The following is a 23,217-nucleotide window of genomic DNA, read 5'->3' as shown; positions in this document are numbered from 1 at the left end:
TTCCCCTGCTCTTTGCTCTGGAGCTGTTCAAACAAACGCCCCTGCTCAGAGCCGAGCGGGGCGGCCCCTCGCCCCCCCCCAGCTCCGCGACCTGCCCCCCTGCCAGGGGCCAAGCCCCGCCGGCAGCCAAGCCGCGGAAAAGGGGGGGGCAGAGAGGGAGGGAGACCCGCTTCTCCCCCCCCTTACCCCAACCACATCACTCACCCCCCCTCACCCTGTTTTAAGTGCTTCTATCAACAAGTGTAAGTGGCTGCGCTCCGTGGGGAGGGATGGGGTGGGTTGGGAGAGGGGCTGGAGGGAGAGGTGACCCGCAGGTTAGCGGGGGACACAGCCCCCCTCCACCTCCAACCCCCCCCCCTCCTCCGGTCCCCATCAACCCTGGAGCAAGGTCACCTCTCCTGGGAAAAGCCTGGCTCTCTCGCCTTAATGAGATAATTACGTCCTGCACCACAGTTAAAAACTCATAGGCTGCTTCCCCTGGGGTTAGAAAGAAACCTCCCTAATGAAAACCAGCCACCGGGAAAAAAGGAGTTTTTCCTCTTTAAAATTATATATATTTATATATACACACACAGAGAAATGCAGGGAGGAGGCGGTGGGAGGGAGGGAGGAGGGCAGAGCGTGGGGCTGGTCGCTGGTGTCCGGAGAGGGCTGGGCTCGGGGCGATGAGCAGAAATCGAAGAGGTTAACACTCATTATTCCTTCCCCTCGATTCCAGCCGCTCTCCTGCCCGCCGCTGCCGGCACATATGGACGGGGCTGTGCACACGCAGGGTTCCACGCGAAATCTCCCAGCTCTGAGCTCATAAACATCCCCGCTCCAGCGCGGCCGAGGGAGGCAAACCCCTGGCTGAGTTATTTTAACATTTGTCGAAAGCTTTTCTTGCGCTCTCTTCCCCTTCAAGTCGGAGGCGTGCAGATTTTTAAGCCAGCCAGCGCTGCCAAATCTGATCTTCCTGACGGGGAAGCAGCTTCCCAGAGCTCTCCAGCCTGGAAGGGGTGTAGCTGAAGGCAGATTTTGGCTCTCTCCGACTCTGCGGGGGGCTCCTCCAGTGTGCAAACAAGCCAGCCCAACCTCCCTTCCCCCCTCCTTTTTCTTTTTTGGGTCCATTTATTGGTTCTATCAGTCCAATTTATTGGCCCGAGGGGCACTTCAGGAGTCAGGTCTGGTGTCTGGTTCTGTTCCCTTGGCTGTGTAAATCATGGGCTGGTGTCACACAGCACCGGCCCTGGCAGAGCTCAGGGAGCCTTTGGATGATACTCTGAGGCACAGGGTGTGACCCTTGGGGATGGTCCTGTGCAGGGCTAAGGGTTGGACTGGATGATCCTTGTGGGTCCCTTCCAACTCAGCATATTCTGTGATTCTGTGATCTTGTGATGCTGCTTCTGCTCCTGCTTCCCTGGGGGATGCTCCCCCAGGTGGGTGTTCTACCTCTGTCCAGCACCCAGCTGGATGGGACCCCTGTCACACAGTGCCAGGACGATGCTGTGCACTGTGGTTATGCCCTCAATGTGGATTTTGGAATATAGATTGCATATATTGCCATCAGCCCTCCTGGCTGCTCCGTGCTCTTGGGGAGGAGATTCCTGCATCACCCCTGGTATCACTGGGCTCTGGGGGACCCAGCCCAGCCTCGTGTCACCCTTCCTCATGCAGGTACCTGCTTGATCCTGCTTTTTTTCCACTCTGGCAGCAGGGACAAACCTTTCCCAGGATGGGGATGACACCACGTCCAGGAAAAACTGCTCCAGGATCAACCTGGGAGATGGAGACATCCCCTTGGAGGACAGTGATCCATCAGCAGTGGGCACCACCCAGTTAAGGCTGGGAGGGGGGCCGGGGCAGTGAGGACCCCCATCCTTCCCCCCAGCATTTCCCCTTGGCCTCAGAGGCTGGGAACATCTTGCTGTGATTATTTTGGGGAGGGTTTTGGGGCAGCCGGTCTTGGCCCATGAAGGGGCAAGGGCAGGAGGGAGGAAGAAGCAGCCCCAGCCCCATTTATAACCCTCTTCCTCCTCCTTGTTTCAGGGCTAGACCTTACTCTTGAACTGTCTGGCTTTTCCAGGGGAGACGGCTTTCCCTCAGTCCGCGGCATTAAATAATTAAATGGAGGGAATAATCGTCGGTGAAACCCCCTTGGGTTCGCACTTCCTCGGGCCCTGTGATTGCTGATATTTCTTTGGTTGAAATATGACCTTTTTTATGATCAAAGGGGATCAGAGTTCCAAAGGAAAGTACCAAAAAAAAAAAAAAAAAAAGTTAAAAAAAAGAGGGCAAGCATTTTCTTTTTTTTTCCTCAATCCTAGCGGTCTGGTAAAGTTTCTTTAGACATGCAAAGATTTACACACCTTTCTGCAGGGTGCCTTAAATTACCCTCCGACTCTTTACACATTTCCATGAGCAGAGCAAGAACAGTAAGTCATTGAGAAATTAACTGGCCTTTCAGTAATATCCCCTGTCGGCCTTTCAGAAGGAGAATGTCTAATGACTTTTTTGAAGTAGAGGTCAGGGTTTGCTTTTTTAAATAAAACAATCTGTATTAATGCAATTTCCTTTTTAGCTGTAGGATTTGCCCCTTTTTTTTTTTTTTTTCCTTTTTCCCCAGCATCATTTTTTTTTAACACCACCATCCACACAAGGCATCAGAAGCGAGACCTGGTCGCTTGAAACCCGCACTCCTGGTGTTTCCCAACCCTCTTGTGCAAGCTCTTCTCACTTCTTGGGGTTTTTTTTGGTAAAAATTGTGGTTTAAGTGACTAAAACTGGAGCTTGGAGCTGGCAAGGTGACTCCTGGCCGTGCTTAGGGCGAAGTGTGGGTGGTTTGGAGATGAAGCTGAGTGAGGTTTGCTTTGCCTGACACTGAGCACCTGGGTTTTGCTGAGCGGGGTGTGTGCCCTGAGTCCAGCTTTGCTGAGCCAGAGCTGCTGAGGGACTAAAGTGGGACCAAACTGGCAGGAATGTGCTGGTCTCCCCAGGTTGAGGATGTGAACATGGCCTGCCAGGTTTGCAGTTTGCAGCCCTTGGGATGAATGTGTTTCATTTGCCAGTCCTTCATCTTCCTCCTCAACCAACCAACCAACCAAAAAAAACCAAAACTGATATTTATATTTTTGGTACTCTCACTCTATGTTCTCCTAGGGCTTTCTTGATATTTCTCTTATCCTGTGATAACACCTTGTGCTCCCAGGGTGCTCCACACGGCCTGGATCTGGGTGTGCTGTGCCAGCCCCAGCCCTCCTCCTCACCCCAAAACTGCCGTGGTGGCTGAGATGGGACAGTGCAGCACCCTTGGAGCACTGCCTGGGCTGCTTCCTGTGGCACCCGGGTGCTCATTCCTAACATTCCCAAAATCTTGCCCTGTGGATGTTACCGTGCAGAGGAACTGGGCTGAGACTCGCCCACGTCTCCCACGGGTGGGAAAGTTTCTCTAACTCTGGAGATGCACCTCTGCCCCACTGTAAGGAGGGGGATCAGAGTAAGGATGTAGTAAGGAGGAGAGCTTGGGAGATGGTGGGGGCTTGGCAGTGCCCACCCAGGACCCAGTAACCGGCTCTTAGGGTGGGTGCCAGGGGTTTGGTCCCTTTCTGAGGGCTGCCAGCCCCCTCTGCTTAAACCAGAGCCGTGCCAGCCCCATGTCCTGCCCAGGCTGGGGACCAGAGCATCCCCTCCTGCTCCCAGACCAGGGCACCAGCCAGGCATGGGCCAGGGCAGTGCAGGGGGGATGGCTGGGGGCACTTGCTGGGGGAGTCCCCCTGTGCCCAGCCCTGCCCTTCCCAGCAGGAATGGTATTTCTGTATCTACTGAGCAACTCCTCTTTCTCCCTCCATCCCTGCCAGACCCCAAAAGCACAGCGTGCCCTGGGCTGGCTCCTCTCCTCCTCCTCTCGCCTCCAGCCCTCACAGCTCCCCCCATTCCCTCCTAGAACCCTGTCTCTGCGGTCGGTGGCATTATAAAACTCCCCAGCCAGCCCCTTGGTGAAGGTTTTTCTCCCAGCTTTCTTATTCCCTCTGTTTCTGCCTCTTTCTTTTGCTCTTTCTCTCCCTCTCTTTCTTTCCCTGCCAGGAATCCCAGTCCCAGATGAACCAATACTCCGTGGCTCTGCTATTTCCCTTTTATTCCACACCCCCCCCTCCTCCTTCAACAGCAAGATGGGAAAAGAGTGAACTGAAAAAAAAAAAAAAAAAAAAAGCAAGAAAGAAAGAAAGAAAGAAAGAAAAAAATCAAAGCTGCACATATTGGATCCAGATGTGCTTACAGCCCTTTCCAGCAATTTAATTAAATTCCCCCAGACAGCCAGGAGGATTTCTTAATGATCAAATTTCCCTGGCTTTCCTCCTAAAATGCCCCTCTTTCTTCGGCTGGCTGTTGCTCTGTCTCCCTGATGGATAGCCAACTCGCATTCTTCCTAGTCCGCCCCGCCAAGGCCATGGGGAGGAAGGGGGCAGATCCCAGCCTTGTTGTTTTAGCCGGGCACTCAAACCCGCCAGCGACATCCTGGGTTGGTTTTTGGGTTTTTTCCCCCAAGAAATGTGGGGATGGGGAGTCACCTCCCTGGAGGCTGTGGCTTGTGGAATGCTCACGGCAGGATACTCCAGGAAAGCACTCCTGGGTGCCCAGACATGCCATGCTGATGGCAAAAGAAGGGGTTCAGCCTGTGGGTATCTCAGATTGTCACCTCCCAGGGCTGGTTTTGAGCCAGGTTTTGTCCCACTCTGCACCCCTAAAACCTCATTTGAAGCACAGGGTTACCAGAGTGGGAGGAAAACCTCTGTGGGGCTCAGGAGGGCACACCCAGCCTGGCAGGGCTCTTTGGGGCAGCTCAGTGTTCCCTCTCATCCCTCATGGTTGGGGTGTCAGAGGTGGCAATGGGGTGACCCTTCCTTGCCACCAGCCCTCCTTTCCCAGCCAGCTGTGGGGAATGCAGCTGGGATTTCCCCCCGGAATGGTATCTGCTGGAGAGCTGGACCCTGCACAGTCCCCAGTGATGCCACATGGACAGGGACAGGGACTGTGCCAGATGCTGCCACTCCAGCTGTGGAGGGTCCAGGGTTTTACTGGGAACATGGAAGGTCCAGGATCTGGCTCTGCCTGGTGCCAGCAAGGAGACACTCAGACTGGATAGAGGGTCTCAGCTTCCCAGCCCACCTGACCTGGGCTGGTTTGAAGCCACCTCACACTGGAGGGAGAAATTCTCACTCTCCCTTACCTTTCCTCACTGCTTTCCCCCTCTGCTCCCTGCCCAGGGTCGGATGGGGTTATTCCACCCCTCCTCAGGACAGCACAGGGATGGAGCCCCCCAAACCCCACCCACAGGGGCTGCTGGGCTGCAAGAGGGGGTCCACACCAGCTGCCCAGCGAGGTGCCACTGCACAGCACCAAGAGCCAGCAGCCACTCTGCAAGGGGTTTGGGACCCCCTGCCCTGCCCTGCCCTGCCCTGAAGGTGGGCTCAGGACCAGAGGGGGGCTGCGGGCACTGGGGTCCCCCACCCCGGCACCCCATTCTGTGTAGGGAAGGGAAGGGTGGGAAAGGAGTGGGGGGAGTGTGACAGCAAGTCAGAAAAACGCCCAACCCGCGCAGCCTCCTCGCCCCCTCTGCCCCGGGGCCACGGCTGCCTGCCGGGATCTGGAAGCGCTCCACCGGAATAAAATAAATACGTAAATAGGAAACCCAAGGCGGTTTCAGTTACTGCCGCTCTCCGGAGCTCCCCGCGCCTGCAGATTCCATCAGAATAATAATAATAATACTACAAATAATTATGATTATATACCAATAAATCCCGGGATAACTCTTCCCCCGGTAGCTCGATCAGCAGGGGAGGGTCCGGGCGCTGTGGGCAGCAGCACCCCAGAACCCCGAGCTCCGTGGAGGCAGCAGCCCCTCGGTGCCACCTCCCTCGCACCCCCAGACCGTCCTGGGTGGGTTGTCCAGGGGCAGGGGGGACAGGTGGGGGACACCCGGGGAAGGGGGATACCCCGGGAATGGGTACACCCGGGATAGGAGGATATACCCGGGGAGAGGAGGAGACCCCGGAAAGAGGGAAACCCGGGAAAGGGGAACACCCGGGGACGGGAGACACTCGGGGAGGGGGACACCCGGGGGAAGGGGGGACACGGTGAGGGGGACGCTCCCAGGAGGGGGACACTCGAGGAAAGGGGACATCCGCGGAGGCGGGGACACACTGGGCAAGGTACACGTGGCGGGGGGACACCCGGGGAGGGGACACCCATGGGAGGGGACACCTGGGGACAGGGAACACCCAGGGTCGGGAAACCCGGGAAGTGGGGGACACCTGGGGAGGGGAGACCCCGTGGGAGGGGGACTCCTGGGCGGGAGGGAGACAACAGGGAAGAGGGTGACCGGGGAAGGGGGACAGCCCGGGGGACAGAGGGGGTTCCCGGAGGATTCCCGGGGGATTCCCGGGGGTCCCTTCCCGCCCCCCGCGCGGCCGCGTGCTGCCCCCTGCCGGCCGCACCCGCCGCCAGCCCAGGCCACGCCCCCGCGAAACCACGCCCACAAAGAGCTCGATCACGCCCCAATGGGAGGCGGTTCCCAAGCTCGGCTCCGCCCCCTCAGCGAGGCCCCGCCCCCTCAGGCCGGCGGGTTCCGGTTCCGGCGGCGCCGGGGCAGGTGAGGGGCGGCGGGGCCGGGCCGGGACCCGTGAGGGAATCCGTGAGGGGAGCCGTGAGGGGATCCGTGAGGGGATCCGTGAGGGGATCCGTGAGGGGATCCGTGAGGGGAGCCGTGAGGGGACCCGTGAGGGGAGCCGTGAGGGGAGCCGTGAGGGGAGCCGTGAGGGGATCCGTGAGGGGATCCGTGAGGGATCCGTGAGGGGATCCGTGAGGGGATCCGTGAGGGGAGCGCCATGCGGGGGCTTCTCCTCCCTCCCCAGGGAGCTCCGGGACCGAGGGGCGGCTGGGGCCATCGCGGTGAGGGTTGCATCGGGATTTGCGAGTGTTTGTTTGTGAAAACGAACCGGGGTTTGTGTGTTCGTTTGGTTTTTTTTTTTTTTTTTATCCCCGCAATAGCCTGATCTACCTCCTCGGGGAAAGAAATGATGGGCCTGTTTTATATATTTAAAAATATATAATATATAACTACACACAACCTGCTGCGAGTGGTGCGTATCCATATATATATATACACTTATATATATTTATTCGTATACATTCATATATATTTATATGTACGTATATATGCTTATTTATTTACGCTCGCGTGGTGATAATAGCCCAAATATTCCGACTGTGAAATATTGTAAAACAAAAACAACCAAAAAAAAAAAAACAGCTCCATTTTTTGGTAAATTATTTTAATTCGGCTATTTAGCTTAAGTGAAGGGTGATAAGGAAATGAAAACGTATTTTTAAATATATTTTGCGTAGTGGTCTTGAGGTGGGCATCTTGTTTCTCATCCCGGGGGGGGTCTGGGGGCTCCTGGCCGTGCCTCCCCCCATGGGGGGCAGTGAGATTTGGGGTCTCTCGGGTTGCACCCCAGTGCACTGGGGGGGCTGGTGATCCCTGGGGTGGCTCCTGGGTCGCAGGGACAGCTCCAGCTCCTTCTCCTTCCCAAAATCCAGGCCGGTTGCAGACCCCCCTGGGGCTCTCAGAGCCCCCCAGGTGTGGCACAGAGGGTTTGCCCCGAGCCTGGGCCCTGCTGGGCGTGTTTTTATCCTGCACCCAGATAACTCCAGTGTGCAGCTCTGCGTGCAGGAGATAATTTGGATACACCTCCGTGCCGTGTGGGAGGAGATCCCTGCGCTGCTCTTGGCTGCCTTTTATATCAAGAGGAGGAGGAGGAGGAGGGGAAGGCCGTGTTTTCTTCTGAGTGCCGAACTGCTGAGGAGGATCGTTTGTTTTAAAGGGAAGGGAAGAGCCTTCTGGAAAGGAGAGCTGTGTGTGGGAAGACAGCAGTGCCATGCTGGAGGGCCCCAGGAGGGCTGTGCACGGAGCAGAGCACGATGCCTTTCCTGCACGGATTCCGCAGGATCATCTTTGAGTACCAGCCCCTGGTGGACGAGCTCCTGGGGCTGCTGGTGATGCCGGACAGGGACAGGCAGAGCTCCCTGGAGAGGTAAGCAGAGTGGGCTGAACACCCCAGGGGGCTTTAGGGGGGATGGTTGGAGCTCAGAGGTTGCTGCTCATCCCACAGCCCCTCCTTTTGCTGCTGTTCTTTGGGAATGTGGGGGTGGAGCAGAGCAAACACAGGGACTGGGTGTGCTCCCCTGGAACTGCCTGACCCCTGGCAATGAAACCTAAACTGGGGCTCAGCTGTGGCTCACAACCAGTAGATTAGAGACCTGGTGGGTACAGAACCAGGGATTTTTGTTCTTCTGGTTTTTCTTCTTCCCTGGTGCCCCTTTGGCCCTTGCACACCTGAGCTGTGTGCTGTCCACTGAGTAACTGGTGGGTTTTTGTGTGTCTCAAGCCCTGCCTGTCTGGGCAGTGACAGGAGCCAGCTCTCAGCTGTGAGGCGAGTCCTGGAGAGGGAGACCCACTCCCCGTTTTATCAGGAAGGTGTGAGCTATGCCCTGCTGAAGGTCACCGAGCTGGGGCTCGTCCCTGCTGCAGAAATCCTCCTGGAATTTGGTGCTGACCTCAGCTTTGAAGGTGAGACTGGGGGGAAGGGAGCTGGGCCTGGAGCAAGCAAGGGGTGAGAAGCTGCCCCGGGAGGTGGGGATAGCTGGGGCAGAAAGAGGGGGAGCTGCCAGCTCAGCCCCCTGCTCCTTGCTGGAACAGTGTGAATGTGTTTTGTGGAGACCCAGCCACAAGGATGGACTGGGGAATACCCAGGGGGACAGTTTGCAGCTTTGGGGGCTTTTGGCGGGATGGAGCCATTGGAGCAGCAGAACCTGTGGGGGGTCTGTGACAGCCCTGTTCTCACGGGCATTGCTGTGTTCTCAGGGCCCTCCCCAGCTGCCTCTTTCCACTTTTGGCAGGTGCTTTGGGGGAAGCCCCTCACTCTCCCTGACCGTGTTTTTGCCCTCAGATCCCGTCACCTACTACACCCCCCTGCACATCGCGGTGCTGCGCAACCAGCCGGACATGGTGGAGCTCCTGGTGCACCACGGCGCCGACATCAACCGCAGAGACCGGGTACGGGCCCCGCTGCCTGGGCACGGCCCTGCTGGGCCCCCTGAGCCTTGGCTGCAAGGTCTGCTGTGTGGGGACAGCCCTCCCTGCCCCCCTCCTCCTGGGCTTCACCGCACGCTGCTTCCCCCTTGGCACACCCTCTTGTGCCTGTTGTCCGTAGAGCTCTGATGCTGTGGCAGAAGTTCAGGTTGAGCAAACCTGCCTCTGCTTTGGAGCAGCAGGTGGGAGGAGGCTGGAGGAGACAGACCTCTGCCTATGGATTCACTGGAGAAGGTTCACTTTGATTTTTGGGGATGGGTTCAAACACGCTCGTACGCTAGGCATGATGAAGCCCCAGCAGCGGCTCTCCAGAGGCACTTGCAGTGTTTAATTCCTACAATGTTTAATACTCACTGGTGTTCTCTGACCCTTTGTGCAGATCCATGAGAGCAGTCCCCTGGACCTGGCCAGCGAGGAGCCCGAGCGGTTGCCGTGCCTGCGGCGGCTGCTGCAGCTGGGGGCCAATGTCAACGCTGCTGACAAAAATGGTCTGTGTGCCCCATCCCCCTGCTGCTGGGTCCCTCTGTCCTGCTGCTGCTTGTGCTCTCTGGTGACAAGTGGGTTTGGAAGTTGGGAGCAGGCTGCAGAACCTCCCTGTGCTCAGTGTTTTCTCCTTGTGTGCTGGCTCTGTGGAAAGGGCTGAAACCAGCCCTGTACGGTCCATGGGAGATGGGATGGGACTGTGCCTCCATAGCCCTGTGCTGCCCATGTGCTCTGAACTCACCCTGCTGTGGCACATGTGCCCTCTGAGGCCTCCATCAGCCCTGCACGTGTGTCCTGTGGCCCTGTCCTCACAGCTGTGCACCATCACGGGGATGGCAGAAGCCTCTGCCAGAAGGAGGAGAGTTGTCACTCCCTGTGTTTGGCTGTCTGGTGGGTGGGGTGGATTGTTTTCCTTCCTGCCTTTTGGGGTGCCACCCTGCTGTCACGTGGCTGAGCGATTGCTCCATTGCAGGGAAGACGGCGCTGCTGCACGCCCTGGCCAGCAGTGATGGTGTCCAGATCCACAACACCGAGAGCATCCGGCTCCTGCTGGAAGGAGGTGAGGGCAACCTTCTCCCCTTTCTGCACTGGCTGATCCTTTGTGCAGCACCAGGCACTGCCCTCCCGACTCCTTGATGTTCCCACTGGAGCAGAGTAAAGCCCAGCAGTGCCTGAGCTGGTGCTGGCCTGGCCTCGTGGTCTGTTACATTCTCTGTCCCTTCCTGCAGGCGCGGATGTCAGGGCCACCACCAAAGATGGTGACACTGTCTTCACCTCTGTCATCTTCCTGCTGGGGGAGATGGCGTGCAGCAACACCGAGGAGGCCCAGGTCATCAACCGCTTCTGCTTCCGCCTCACGCAGCTGCTGCTGGCCCACGGTGCCAACCCCAGCGAGTGCCCGGCCCCCGAGTCCCTCACCCACCTCTGCTTCAAGAGCTTCAAATGCCACTTCCCGCTGCTGCGGTTCCTGCTGGAGTCAGGAGCTGCCTACAACTGCTCCCTCCACGGCCCCTCGTGCTGGTCGGGCTTCCACATCGTCTTCGAGTGCCTCTGCTCGCACCTCAGTGTCTCTGAAGATGACAGCTTCTCCACAGACCTCATCCAGAAGGGCCAGACTCTGCTGGAGCTCATGATGGCCAGCTCACAAGCCATCCAGCTGCCCAGCAATTTCGAGGTCAACACCAGCAGCTGTAGGTACCACGGGGAGAAGGTCAGGACTCTGTTCTGCTCCCTGAAGCAGCTGGAGCGCTCGCCACAGGCACTGAAACATCTCTGCAGGGTGTTCATCCGGCAGCGCCTTAAACCTTGGCCAGTAGATGTCAAAATCAAGGCTCTACCTCTCCCAGACAGGCTGAAGTGGTACCTCCTCATCGACCACACTGCTGCCGGGCACGAGGACCTCTGAGCCTGACAGTGCCTCTCTGTCTCCTCCCTCCACTGTCCTGCTGTGCCTGCAGCCTCCACATCTCTGCTCTGGACAGTTTTACTCACAGCAAAGAGGTGCTGCTGTCTGTGTGCCCACGGCTTGGCCAGTGCTGCCCACGGAGCCCCTCTCTGTGGCATTCTGGGCACAATATCCCACGTGTGTCTGTGGAGGTCTCGTTGCTCTGGTGCATGTCATGGGGGGGTGGGGCAGAGCTCTGTGGGTCCTTGGGGTGGAAAGAGCTCCTGGGCACTGGGGAGCCAGATACTGGGGCAGAGGGCTGGTTTTGGGGGAGGTTAAGCAAAGGCCAGTGCTGTTATTGGACAGGCAGCGTGTCCCCTCTCTCCCAGTGCTGCCATGGGTGGGTGACACAGTGCCTTAGGTGTCTGGTGGAGCTGTGCCTCGGGGTGCTGGGAGAAGAAGAGCACTGGCAGCACTGTCCTGGCTTCCTGCCTCCAGTCCTGGTGGTAGAGGCAGGTCCAGCATCACCCTGTGGGTGTGGATGCCTGCCTTGCTCAATGTGGGCTTCTGAAGCTGGGGCTGGGAGTGAGGGAAATCGGGGCTGGCAGCAGTGGCCAACTGCTGCACACCCTCTGTGTTTCTGGACCCCATCCTGGCACAGAGAACCATTCACCAAGCATGTCTTGGAGGTGCTGGGCCCCAAAACAGACAAGTGGATGTTTCTCAGCTTTGTGGTGTGTTCCCTGTGCAAAGAGAAGGAACAGACAGCTAACTGAGTGCCTTGCGCCTCCCTCCCCATTCCTTGGCTCTTTTCCTTGCTGACTGCTCCCAGGTCCTTGTTCTCCAGTGCCTCCTTCCCAGAACACAGAATTGCAGCAGGACTCTGGGGTTTTCTTTTCAACCTGCTACTGGAACCTGCAAACTCTGGGGCTGCACCTGGAGGGTTTGAGTCCCAGCCTTGCCACCTGGCTCCCTCCCCCTTCTAAGCATCTGCTTCTTTGTGACATGCCAAAGACTGCCTGCAGAGCTGAGCCCCACACAGTTTTGTTTTGGTTTTTTGTTTGTCGTGGGGAACAGATGCAGAAGAGGATAAAAAGAGGAAAAATCTGTTCTGATTAGGGACAGTTTACAGCAGGTGGATCTGGGATTCACTGGCAGTTTGGCAGCAGAAGGGTTGTCTCTCCCATCCTGGCAGCATCTGAGTTTTACCCTCTCCTGCCCCATAGAACTGGAGCTGTGTGTCCTGATGAACTGGTGTTTAAAAAAACCCCAGTAATGTGATCAAATTCTGCCCTGGCGTCTGGAATGGGAACTGAGCAATTAAATGAGGCCTTTTGTAATAATGACAAGGGCTTGTTTCTTCTGCAGGGGAGGTGGGTGGAGGAGGGGGCTTGAGGGGATGGCTGGAGGGTTGGGGTGTGCACATGGGCTCACCCCCTGGCACATGCTGTGCCAGTGTTGGCTGCATTGGGCTCGGTTTGGTTGGCCCGAGCCAGGTGTCACCTCCCTTTTTGCTGCACGTGTGGGAGACCTGCTCATGGGTTTAAAGGACAGGCTCCCTCAAAGCCCCAGAACCTGGTGTTGCCTCTCCAACCCACCACAGGGAAATCACAGAGATCTCCCCTGTTCCCCTTACCCAGCTTGTTGCTGTGAGCAGCAGGAAGGGGTCAAACACCCAGGCAAGGATTGGAGCCCAGACTGTCCCAAAGGTGCTCCAAGCGCCTGATGGCTACCAGAAACCCTGTGGTCAGCAACCTGCTGCTGCCCACGGATCACCTCTTGCATGGGAGACCCTCTTGCTCCTGTCTAGAGCCTCCCGAGGGTGGCACCGAGCCAACATGCACCTGACAAAGCCCACGTGCAGAAGTGCAACAGCAGGAAAATGTATTTGGCAAACACCTCTTTTCACAAACAGCAGCAACCTGGAAGACAAAGTCCCGTCCTTGTCACCAGCCCCAGAGGAGGGGGAGTCACGACACGGGAGAGACCTCCTCCCGCTGCCCTCATCTCATGGCGAAGGTGTAGACGTGGTAGATCTCGTCGGGGAAGTTCTCCTGGCGCTCCTCGGCCAGCAGGTGCAGCCCAGCCCGGCGGATGATCTTGCGGACCACGTCCAGGTCCCGGCAGACGCTGCTGTCCACATCGTCCATGATCACCCCCTCCTGGGCCATGTTGTCCTTGATGACCACGATGCCGTTGGGCCGCAGGCCGGCCCGGCACCGCTTCAGGAAGTCAGAGAGGTGGTTGTCGGTGAGGTGTCCTGGAGGGGCAGAGCAGGGGTTAGAAGGCACGGGGTGACCGGGAGGAGGAGGCCGTGAGGCTGCGTTAGGGATCCCTCCTGATCCAAGTAGCCAAACACTTGAGCCATTTGCAGGGGGAAGCTTTATCTTGGGGTGTCCACCTTGTGTCCCCATAGCCCAGCTCATCCAACCCACACATCTGCCCTGGCTTCAAGGGCTTCTGGGAAAAGACCCATGGTGGAGGGAAGGAAAGCACAGTGCCCTCAGTGCCCCCCTGTAGGGCAGGGATAGGGGGCAGATTCCCACCCCAGACTCCCACCCATGCTGTGATGCTCATCCTTCCTGCAAACCTCAAGCTGCTCTCTCCCCAGTGCATGAGGCACCTGCCCCTCGGGGGAAGCTGGACAGGACAGGGTGGAAGCGGAGCGACCCTCACCGATGACCCACTGGATCCAGATGACATCGTAGGAGTTGGGCTCGGGGCTGAAGTCCTGGAGGCCGCAGCAGAAGTAGTTGCGCACCCGCCTGCCCTCCTCGCCCAGGTAGCTCTTGGCCTTGGTGAGGAAGTCCTCTGTCACGTCCACCATGTCCACTGTCTTGAAGAGGGGCAGCAGCAGCCGCTTGGTGATCCGGCCGATGCCGGCCCCGCAGTCCAGAGCACGGGTCGTTCCCGTCCGGTTGGGGCCATCCTGGAACAACAACCGTGAGGGGCTGAATCCCACAGAGGAGGAATGGGAAAACCACATGGGACAGGACTGGGGAACGCACTGCAAGGCAAAGCTCTCCTAGCATGCAGCAACAGAGGACTCCATGGAGCAACTCGGTGGGAAGAGCCCAGCTCCAGCTCCATGCTGGGAGAAGGACAGGGCTTTAGGAGCCTGACAGACCATGCCACCTACCCGCAGAAACCTCTGCAGGAACTTCCTGGAGCTGTTGATGTCGATGCTGGAGATGTGGCCGTAGCCCCCCAACATGCCATCCACTGTGGCGGGCACATCCTTCCAGTACTTTTCTGCCTTGGAGTAGAACTCAAACTCGTTCTCCACCACCTCGCTCGTCATGCTGGCCGAGGGCACGTGCCCACACGGGACTTGCTGCTTCCCCTGGGATGGGAGAAACCCGAACCAGGGAGGCCCTGTGAGCACCCCACTTCTATTTATCACCCCTTCCCCCTCCCCAGGGCTATTTCAATAGCCCACACCCTTCAGCTTAAAAGCCAAAAATCCTGATCTGAATCCTGGTATTTTCTGGAGGCCAACAAGCCAGCCCTTCCTGGGCAGAGATGCCTCAGCCACAACAGGCATCCCAGAGCCTTGCTCAGCAATACACCCAATTATATGACTATTTTTTTCAAGGTTGACCCACCCTTTTTCACCTATTCTGCCTCTTCTTTCCCTTTCTTAATGTTTTACAGATTACACGTTTATCTGTGGCGACAGCCCCATCAGTCACCTCCAATTACACCTGGAGTTGCTAAAAAGTTATCCTGAGCACCTACCTGAGGATTGTAAATCTCAGCCGTGACCGTAAGTTAGGTATTTGCAATATAATAAAGTCAAGGTATAATCAGCAATACAAGCTATAAATCTCCCCCAGGCATCTCATAATTCAAACCACTGTGGATTTGATTAACTGCGCCGGGGATTAGAAACTAGATTTAAGTTGGCCAAAGGGTAAATTCAGGGACTTCAAACACCTTTACAAATAAAGAAATATATAGAGTCCATGGCTTGAATTTGCTGGCAAATATCCCATTAGACACAAAACCTTTTCTATGGCAGCTTAGGCAGGTTTGGGGGCCCCATGTGGCCTGGAACAGCCTGGGGGTGGAGAAGGGGGATGCAGCACCTCACCTTACAGGTCACCGGTGGAAATCCAGTTTGGCTCGGTGGTGCCACGAGCTGGTCTGCGCTGTGATCTAGGAGCAGAGAAGATGGGATTTTAGTCCCAAACCACCCCTTCAGTCCCACCAGCGTGAGTGTGGCTGACTGCAGCCCCAGAGAACTGAAGGTAAGAGCCACGCTGACCCCACAGACACCTCCAGGGGAGGCTGGGAGGCAGGAGCTGCTGCTGCCCTGGAGCTCAGAGGCTGAGCCACAGGGGCAGGCAGGGCATGGAGGGTTCTGGCCCCACTTTTGGCAGTGCAGCTGTCTGATGCCATGGGCTGGGACCCAGGTTCACCCTCCTGACACGTCACCCCCTGCTTGGCTCTGGGTTGGGCTTGGTGACTCCCTGGTGACGTTCTTCAGGGTGGAGAGCACCCAGGACCCAGCAAGACCAGCACGGACCCCTGTCCTGCCATCTCGCCCTCCTGCTGCCCCAGGAGCCCCTGGAACGGGGAGGAGCAGGTGGAGGCCGGTCCTCGCTCCACCGCCGCGGGGAGGAGGAGGTCACACGGCGTGTGAGGGGAGTCCCCACAGTGTGGGGCCCTTTGCCCGAGCCCTGCGGTCATCGCAGGCCGGGGGGCTGCAGGGAGAGGGGGTGATCGGGCGGGGGGTCCCCAGCCCGAGAGGGGAGGCGTTAGAGGGTGTTACACCTGTCCTTTGTGGTGCGACGGGCGGTGCCCGGTCCGAGACCTCACCCGGCCTTCTCACCGCCCCCCATCGCTGTGGGGCCCCCCCACGGCGCTCCAGGCCCCGCGGGCCGCCCGGTGCAGCCCTACCGGCCCGGGGGGGAGGGGTGTGGAAACGGGTGCGGCCCGGGCAGCTCCGCCGGCCCCTCCCGGCCCTCCCAGCCCCGGCCCGGGGTGTGTTCGGTGCCGCGGGGCCCGCGGGGCCCTCGGGCCGCGACCCCGGCCCGGCCCCCCCGTTACCTCCGGCGGTGTCCGCGCGCTGCCCACCCCCGGCACGGCCCGCGGCGCCGACCAACCAGGCGCGGCCGCGTCGGTGACGTCACGGTGATGTCACGGGACCGGGCCCCGCCCCGCGCTCTCCCGCTGCTGCCCGCGAGGGGGCGCTACAAGGACAGGGGGGAAACGGATTGGGATGGACTTGGACGCACTGGGATGGACTGGGAAAGGCAGGGCTGGATTGGGACAAGCAAGGGTGGACTCGGACCAGCTGCGACAGACTGGGACAGATTGGAACAGATTGGAACAGACTGGGACAGGCAGGGACGGACTGGGATGGAGTGGGACAGGCACAGGCGGACTGGGACAGGCAGGGGTGGACTCGGACCAACTGGGATAGACTGGAACGGACTGGGAGAGGCAGGGGCGGACTGGGACGGACTGGGAAAGTGAGGGGTGGACTGGGACGGGCAAGGGTGGATTGGGACGGACTGGAGTGGGCTGGGACAGGCGGAGACGGCCCGAGGGGAGCCCGCGGGCACCGCTCGGCTCTTGCGGGGCAGCCGGGCGCGGGATGCCGGCTGGGTGTCGGGGCCCGGGGCTGCCGGGGAGGGCGGCGGGTCCCGGGTCACCAGGACAAGCAGCCGCGGGGTGCCGTGGCCGGGCTGCCCACCTGTCCCCGGCCGTAGCCCTGCTCTTGTACCCGGCCCTGTCCCTGTCCCTGTCCCGCCGTTGTCCTTGTCCCGCTCCCGGTTCCGTCCCGTCCCGCCGCGGCCGCGAGGGGGCGCTGTTGTCCCGCCGTTGCGGCGCCGCCACCGCGGGAACTTCGCTGGGTCCGGGGAGGGGAGCGGGACCCGCTCGTACCGACACCGAGAGACCCCCGGCACCGGCACCGGCACCGAGAGACCTCGGGTACCGACACCGGCACCGAGAGACCCCCGGCACCGACACCGGCACTGAGAGACCCCGGTACCGACACCGGCACCGAGAGACCCCCCGGCACCGAGAGACCCCCGGTACCGAGAAACCCCCCGGTACTGAAACTGGCACCGACTGACCCCAAGTAGTGACTGACCCCGGCACTGACACCCCCCAGCATCGACTGACCCCCGGCACCGACAGACACCCTCCCAGCACTGATGCACCCAGTACAGACGCCCACCAGTACTGAAACGCCCAGCACCAACAGCCCTGGCACTGACAGACCCCCGGCACCAGCAGACACCCTTCCAGCACTGACAGCCCCAGTACCAGACACTCCTGGCACTGACACCCCACCTGCCTCGCTTGTGCTGGACACTGCCACTGGCACTGACCCTCACCCTTCACCTGCCTGCGTTCACCCTGTGCCTGGCAGGGGCACTGGTTCCACTTCTTCTGGGTGACATCCCTAACTCTCCTCTGCCCTCCCTGCCTGGTCCTGCTGAGCCAACATGGCGAGCTGAGGCCCGACACATTCACCACAGCTGTGGTCCCCTCCCCATTGCAGCTGAGACCATCCCCTTTTGGGGTCTCATCCCACCCCAGTCATACCCCCACCCCAGCAGGACAGGGTTGATGGGACCTGGGGTGCCCAAGGCCTCTGGAAGAGGATTGCTATGGGGACAGTGACAGTGACAAAACTGGGTTGGCTACAGTTGTGTCCATGGGGAAAGGAGGCTGGTGTGGATTCTCTGGTGTTCTAATATGGGGTGAATCCTTCCCTTACCTTCCTCAAACACCACCTTGCACAAAATCTGTATGAACGAAATCTGCAGGAACAAAATCTGCTTGTAATCACTCAAAGCTGTCAAAAGGCTGTGACAATGGGGGCAAAGCTGCACGGGCACAGGGGGGCAGGGCCCATTCCCCAGCATCACCCCCCTCCCAAAATGTCCTAATGGCCCAAGCAAGGACTTGCTGTCCCCAGAACAGAGCTGCTCACCCCACGGCCATCCAGAAATCCATGGCACAACCATTGCATTGCTCCGGTTGTCACCTGTGTTTTCAAGCACCTGCATCCCATCCGTGCCACCTATTTCCCCTAGGTACCCGCAGAACTTGTTCCTTCTGCTTCCCCAAAAAAGACAGTTCTATGATTTTTTTCACTGTGTTGTACTAGGGCTCCTGAAGGCCATTTCCATGAAATCCAAGCCACCTCCTCCATCCTTTTCCATCACTGAAGTCCTTCATGGTGGCAGGAAGGGAATGGTACTCCTGTCCCCACTTTGGCCCCTCAGAATACAATGGAACCTGTAGTGGTGACCTTAACCCAGAGGCCAATCTCATTAGCATATGTTCCCTTTGATTTTGTGTTATTATTATCATTAATTTTATTAAGGCAACAGAGTTTGGTTGAAAATTAAGAGGAAAAGGAAATCAGCTGAGCGTCCCTCAGCTCACCATGTTGCTAAGCCCAGCCAGTGATGAGGATCCCAGCACTGAGGACTCCCTGTTGAGTTCCATTCTTTTCTGGAGACAGGTCCAGCCTTGGGGCCAGTTTGTGCAAAGCCAGATCTGCAAAAAACGTGGCATCTCCAGCCACAACACAGAGCCACCCGTGCCCCCCTCGGCTCAGCTGCCTCCACGTGGTCACTGCTGCTGGGAAATGCTTTTCCTCTGACGGGTTTCAATCTTGTCACTCAGTAATTCCTTGTGCAACGAGACAGAAAACACCCCCCAGACCCCTCTCCCCAGCCCATTTGTTTCCCTGCACACCCTCCTCCTGCTCCCGCTCCCTCGCCGCCTTTCCAAGGTAATCACGGTGCTGCGATCACTCTTCAGGAATATTTTTTTTTTTCCCTTTTCCCCAGGTGCCTAATCACCCTTATTACCCTTTTCTGATTAATTAATTCTAATTAATTTTGCACTATCATTTTTGAGAAGAGGTGACCAGGACGGCACATGTTGTTGCAGGTGATTTGCAAGGCAGGTCCTGTGGTGCCGGCACGGCCCTTCCCTCGGTGGTTAACCCAGGTCTGGACGGGCACCTGCGGCCCCGTTTGCTGCCATTAGTGGCAACTAATTGAGCACTGAAACCTCCAAGGCCCTGGGAAGAGCCCTGAGGTACTTTCCTGGGAACTACATGGGATGCTCCCACCTCCTCTGCTCTGCTGAGGCAATGGGGTTTGATCCGGGACAAACCTGTCCCTGCGTCCATGTTTGCCCAGTTCCTTCAGCTGCCTCGGCTGTGCCATGGCCAAGCCTTGGGAAGTTGGAATAAATTAGGTCAGGGCTTTCCCTCTCTCTGCTGAGAGCTGCCAAGGCACTCAGAGGGGTGGCAGAGATGTGGGTCCCTTCGTGCTAGCCATGCTCCATCACCTCTCATCTGCCAGCACCGGTGCCAGCCCTTTTCCAGGTACCAGCACAAGGCTTCACCTGTGTCACCCTGGGGCCTTTGGAGCCAAAAGGTGGCATGGCTTGGGTGATCCTGCCCTTAAAACACACATGGATGTCCTGGGGACAGAGTTTGTTGTCCCTTTGCTCTTTGTCCCAAAAGCAACCCTCATCCCAAGATGCGAGGAGAGGGAACGTGGGCTGGGACATGGGCTCGTGTCTTTGTCAGGGCTTCCCATGTCCCTGCCACCAGGCACTGGTCATCCCCAAACACTCTGGAGCTGGTTGGGCACTTCTGCTGGCCAGGTGGCCACCCTGTCTTGGGGCTGGGACGTCCATCCCACCTTGTTCCCTCTGTCACTGGCTCTCATGAGGAGGCTGGAGCATCATCATCAACACTGCTAATCTCCCCCAGCAGTCTGAAGTATAAAAAAATATATTTGTTATATACAGTGTAATAGAGTTAATAGACTATAAACTGCATGCTATATGCTAGCTAGTAGATAATATATTGTGTATATATATAAATAACTAGTATGCAATGTGTATAATGTGAGTATAACTGTGCATATATGTGTATATATATACATATATAGTGTAAATGGACCATTTATGCCTATATATACTTATTATATACATCATGCCATATACACCATACAGATGTACACATATATTTACATATGAGATAGATATAGATATATACATATATATATACAGAGAAATATATATACATATAGAAAACATATTTTTAATATTTATGTATGGTTTACATGTTGTGGTGAGGAGAAAAAGGGAGAGAGAGGGCATGTTTACATATGTGTAGAGCACAGTGAAGCTTCCCTGGCTCCGTGGCCAGTGCAGGACAGTGAGGAGGAAGAGGAAGGGAACAGGAGGAAAGGCACAGCAAGGAGAAGGAGGGAGAATACAAACCGCTCTGAGTTACAAACGCTCCCCTCTTTGATTAATTGTACTTTCTGTTTGATAAATGTTACTCATGAGTATAAAATATGCAAAGCACTTAGCAAGTTCACACTGTTTAAAGAACTCAACTAACTAAATTAAAATTCGATGATACGAGCCGAGCCGCTGAAGAGCAGCGTGGCAGCACCGTTTGGGGAGCCAGCCCTGCACCACAACACATCCTGCCCCCACAACCCTCCCCAGAGAGCCCAGCCCAGCCCAGGGGAAGGAGGGTGGGTTTGGCAAGGCCACGGGTGGGGGTTTCTTGTGTGGCTCTGGGTCCCTGCAGGGTGGTGAGGGGTTGAGAGGGGCCAAGCCAGAGCATCCTCTCCCCACCCTTTCTTGGTAGAAAAGGGCTAAATAATTTGATTTAATTTCCAAGCTCTCACCATTGCAGGTGGCAGCATCCAAAGACCCAGTGGCCCCAGTCTATCACCAAAATTGCCACACCAGGGATTTTCTGGCACTGCTGAGCCCCAGTGCAGCACCCCAGCATCCCACCCTTGAACCACCACATTTCCCGTCACACCCAGGTTAGTGACACCTCCCTGCACACTCTATCCTTTCAGTCCTTTGGAGAAAACCAACTCAGCCCTTTCTGGATTTCCCAAAATGGCAGCTGAGGAGCCTTGAGTGAAGGGGAGCCCCCCTGGCATGGGAAGGATGTGGGATCCTGTCCCTCCATGGGAGTCCTGTCAGCTCTCACCTCTGCCTCAGCACTCTGGGGAGGATGAGGTGTTCACTGGGAGGACGAGGTGTGCACTGAGAAAACACAGTGGGAGGATGCAGTGTGTGCACTGACCAGTTTCCCTGGCTCCCAGCGTGTGGCACGTGCCTCACTCACAGTGACCACACTCCTCAGCCTCCCGCTCTCTGCCATTCCCATCATCCCAGGTGAGCAGGGCTTGCTGGAGGCGGCAGAGCTTCGAGAGCAGCAGCAGCAGCTGTGTCAGGCAGGTAGCAGCTCCCTCCTGCCTGCAGTTGAGAGGAGAAAGAAGGAGGAAAACCTGGCCTGGATCTGGCCTGACTGAGCTCCTGCCTCTCAGGAAAGATTCAAGAGCCCCACTGGAGAGGTTTAAGCCTCGGGGCGACCCCCTGGATCTGATAGGACCCCAAGCTGCTCCTCTCCTTTTCTCACAGCACAGGGGCCACAGCCCACTGGAAACCCTCACATCTAAAAACCCCACTGATGGAGCTTCAAGTTCATAATTTCTGTGATGCCAACAAACCCAGACAGAGTGTTGGTGCTGATGGGCAAAAACTCTTTGTTTCTTAGTGCCAAGGAGTATTTCTTCAGTTCCTCATTCTCTCCAGAGCCTCCTCCCAACCCTCCAACCAAGCTGAGCTCTCAGGGCAAGAAGCTGCAGGCAGGACATGGGGACTTGACTGGGGGAAAAAGGCTTTTCTTCAAAGATCCAAGTCTTCACTAGGTAGATGAATCCTTCTGCAAGGCGTGATCCTGCATCCGTGACGGGCAGAGACTAAAATGATCCACACTTTGCAAAACTTCCTGGGAGATGCTGTCAGGGAGGGATGAGCCGGTGTGGCACCACAAGGCGCTGCTGCAGAGCCAGCCCTGAGCCCAGCCCCGAACCCAGCCCCAAGCCCAGCCCCGAGCCCAGCCCCGAGCCCCCGGCACGGCCCCGGAGCCCCCGGCACATCCCATTGCGGCACGGCCCATGCCGGGCTCGGTGGGAACAAGCCGGCTCAGCTTATCCTTGCAGTTAGAGCGATGATTTAGCCCCTGTGAACCCACCCGGCTGTAAATCCTGGCACAGACAAGCCCCAAACATTCATTTCAGGCAACGCAGTTTGTGTCATCTCGGCATTAGCATTTGCACTCTTATTAATTAATACTTGTTAAACCAAGACTAAAAATAAAGCGCTCGGCTCCCTGTCTCAGCTAACGCCTCTTTGCCCTCGCCCGGCAGCACGGCTGGGCTGTGGCACCCGCTGCTCCCTTCTCCAGAGCCAGAACAGAGGGAATTAAAGCACTGTGTTGAAGCAGGAATCCTGCTAAAGCGAAAATCACCCCCTTCTGCACCACCTTGGTGGGACAAACCGGCCTTTCCAGCCATGGCTACAGGTGTGCACGGTGTGAGGATCACCCTCACCTCCGCCTGGGATGAGCCAGGGGTGATGGAGTCAGCAGCACACACAGCATTTAACCTCTTTTTTTTTTTTTTTTTTTTTTTTTCCATTCCAGCTTTGAGTTTGTTTTTCTTTTGCTGCTCTTTTTCCTCCTGGGCTGGGCCATTCTAGTTGGACTTCCCATTTGGAGCTGATTTCATTTCCCAGGCGGGATATCCGTGGAGGGCTCATGTCCAGGAAGGAAATGGTTCATCGTGGTGGGCACAGGTGGGATCAGTGCCTGCACACAGGCAGGTGCTGCCACCACTGCCTTCAACTACATCTGATGGGCAGCAGTTGCTGCAAAAGTCCCTTTTCCCTGCCCAGGACTGCTGCTGCCCATCAGCATCCCTTTGGATGCAAAGCCAGTGGGTGCATGTGTGTGTTAGTTCTGCTGCTGGGGCAGCTGTGGGGCAGAAAAGGGCCTAAAAAAGGGGGTGAAAAAAGCTTTTGGGGAACCCCACAGGTGAAACCTGACTGGGTTTGGACACAAGCAGTGGTGCTCCCCTCCACACTCCAGCCAACCACTAAACCCACCATGCTCCATGTTTCCTCTGTTCCCAATTTCCCGAGCTCTTGGGCCCCCTTCAGACCTCCTCTGAGCAAAGAAAGGAAATTCTCAGAGCAGGCTTCTTCCCATACTGTTTCCATACATTGCACATGGATCTTTAGCACATGGACCTGTAGGGCACACAGAGCTGAGGAGCATGGCCAGCATGGTGCCGGCGGGATGGGGCTGTGCCAGCTGCAGCTCCCTGGTGCTGGGGAGGGCAGCCTGGTCTGCAAT

The 23,217-nt window shown here is 57.3% G+C and overlaps 2 protein-coding genes across 3 annotated transcripts; one reads left to right on the top strand and one right to left on the bottom strand.

Moving 5' to 3' along the window:
• Positions 1-6,593: 6,593 nt before the first annotated feature.
• Positions 6,594-12,346, top strand: ASB6 (ankyrin repeat and SOCS box containing 6). 2 transcript variants are annotated; one of them, XM_050320138.1, is made up of 7 exons: positions 6,594-6,628; positions 7,863-8,072; positions 8,427-8,608; positions 8,988-9,094; positions 9,510-9,618; positions 10,086-10,172; positions 10,342-12,346. In XM_050320138.1, exons 2-7 carry the CDS (start codon positions 7,960-7,962, stop codon positions 11,016-11,018), a joined length of 1,275 nt encoding a protein of 424 aa, XP_050176095.1. In that variant the 5' UTR covers positions 6,594-6,628; positions 7,863-7,959; the 3' UTR covers positions 11,019-12,346. The 2 variants fall into 2 exon arrangements, with proteins under 2 accessions (XP_050176095.1, XP_050176094.1); XM_050320137.1 differs by lacking the exon at positions 6,594-6,628 and adding an exon at positions 6,886-7,118.
• A 510-nt stretch (positions 12,347-12,856) lies between these two features.
• NTMT1 (N-terminal Xaa-Pro-Lys N-methyltransferase 1) lies at positions 12,857-16,117 on the bottom strand. The gene is made up of 5 exons (XM_050320132.1): positions 16,050-16,117; positions 15,091-15,155; positions 14,137-14,340; positions 13,674-13,926; positions 12,857-13,257 (listed from the first exon to the last, which is right to left on the bottom strand). Exons 3-5 carry the CDS (start codon positions 14,296-14,298, stop codon positions 13,001-13,003), a joined length of 672 nt encoding a protein of 223 aa, XP_050176089.1. The 5' UTR covers positions 14,299-14,340; positions 15,091-15,155; positions 16,050-16,117; the 3' UTR covers positions 12,857-13,000.
• Positions 16,118-23,217: the final 7,100 nt, after the last annotated feature.

Source organism: Myiozetetes cayanensis, unplaced genomic scaffold, assembly GCF_022539395.1.
Source record: "Myiozetetes cayanensis isolate MyiCay16 unplaced genomic scaffold, myiCay2020 scf23, whole genome shotgun sequence".
In the NCBI taxonomy this organism is placed as follows: domain Eukaryota; kingdom Metazoa; phylum Chordata; class Aves; order Passeriformes; family Tyrannidae; genus Myiozetetes; species Myiozetetes cayanensis.
The sequence above is the reverse complement of the archived record's forward strand: the minus strand, read 5'-3'. Positions and strand labels throughout refer to the sequence as shown.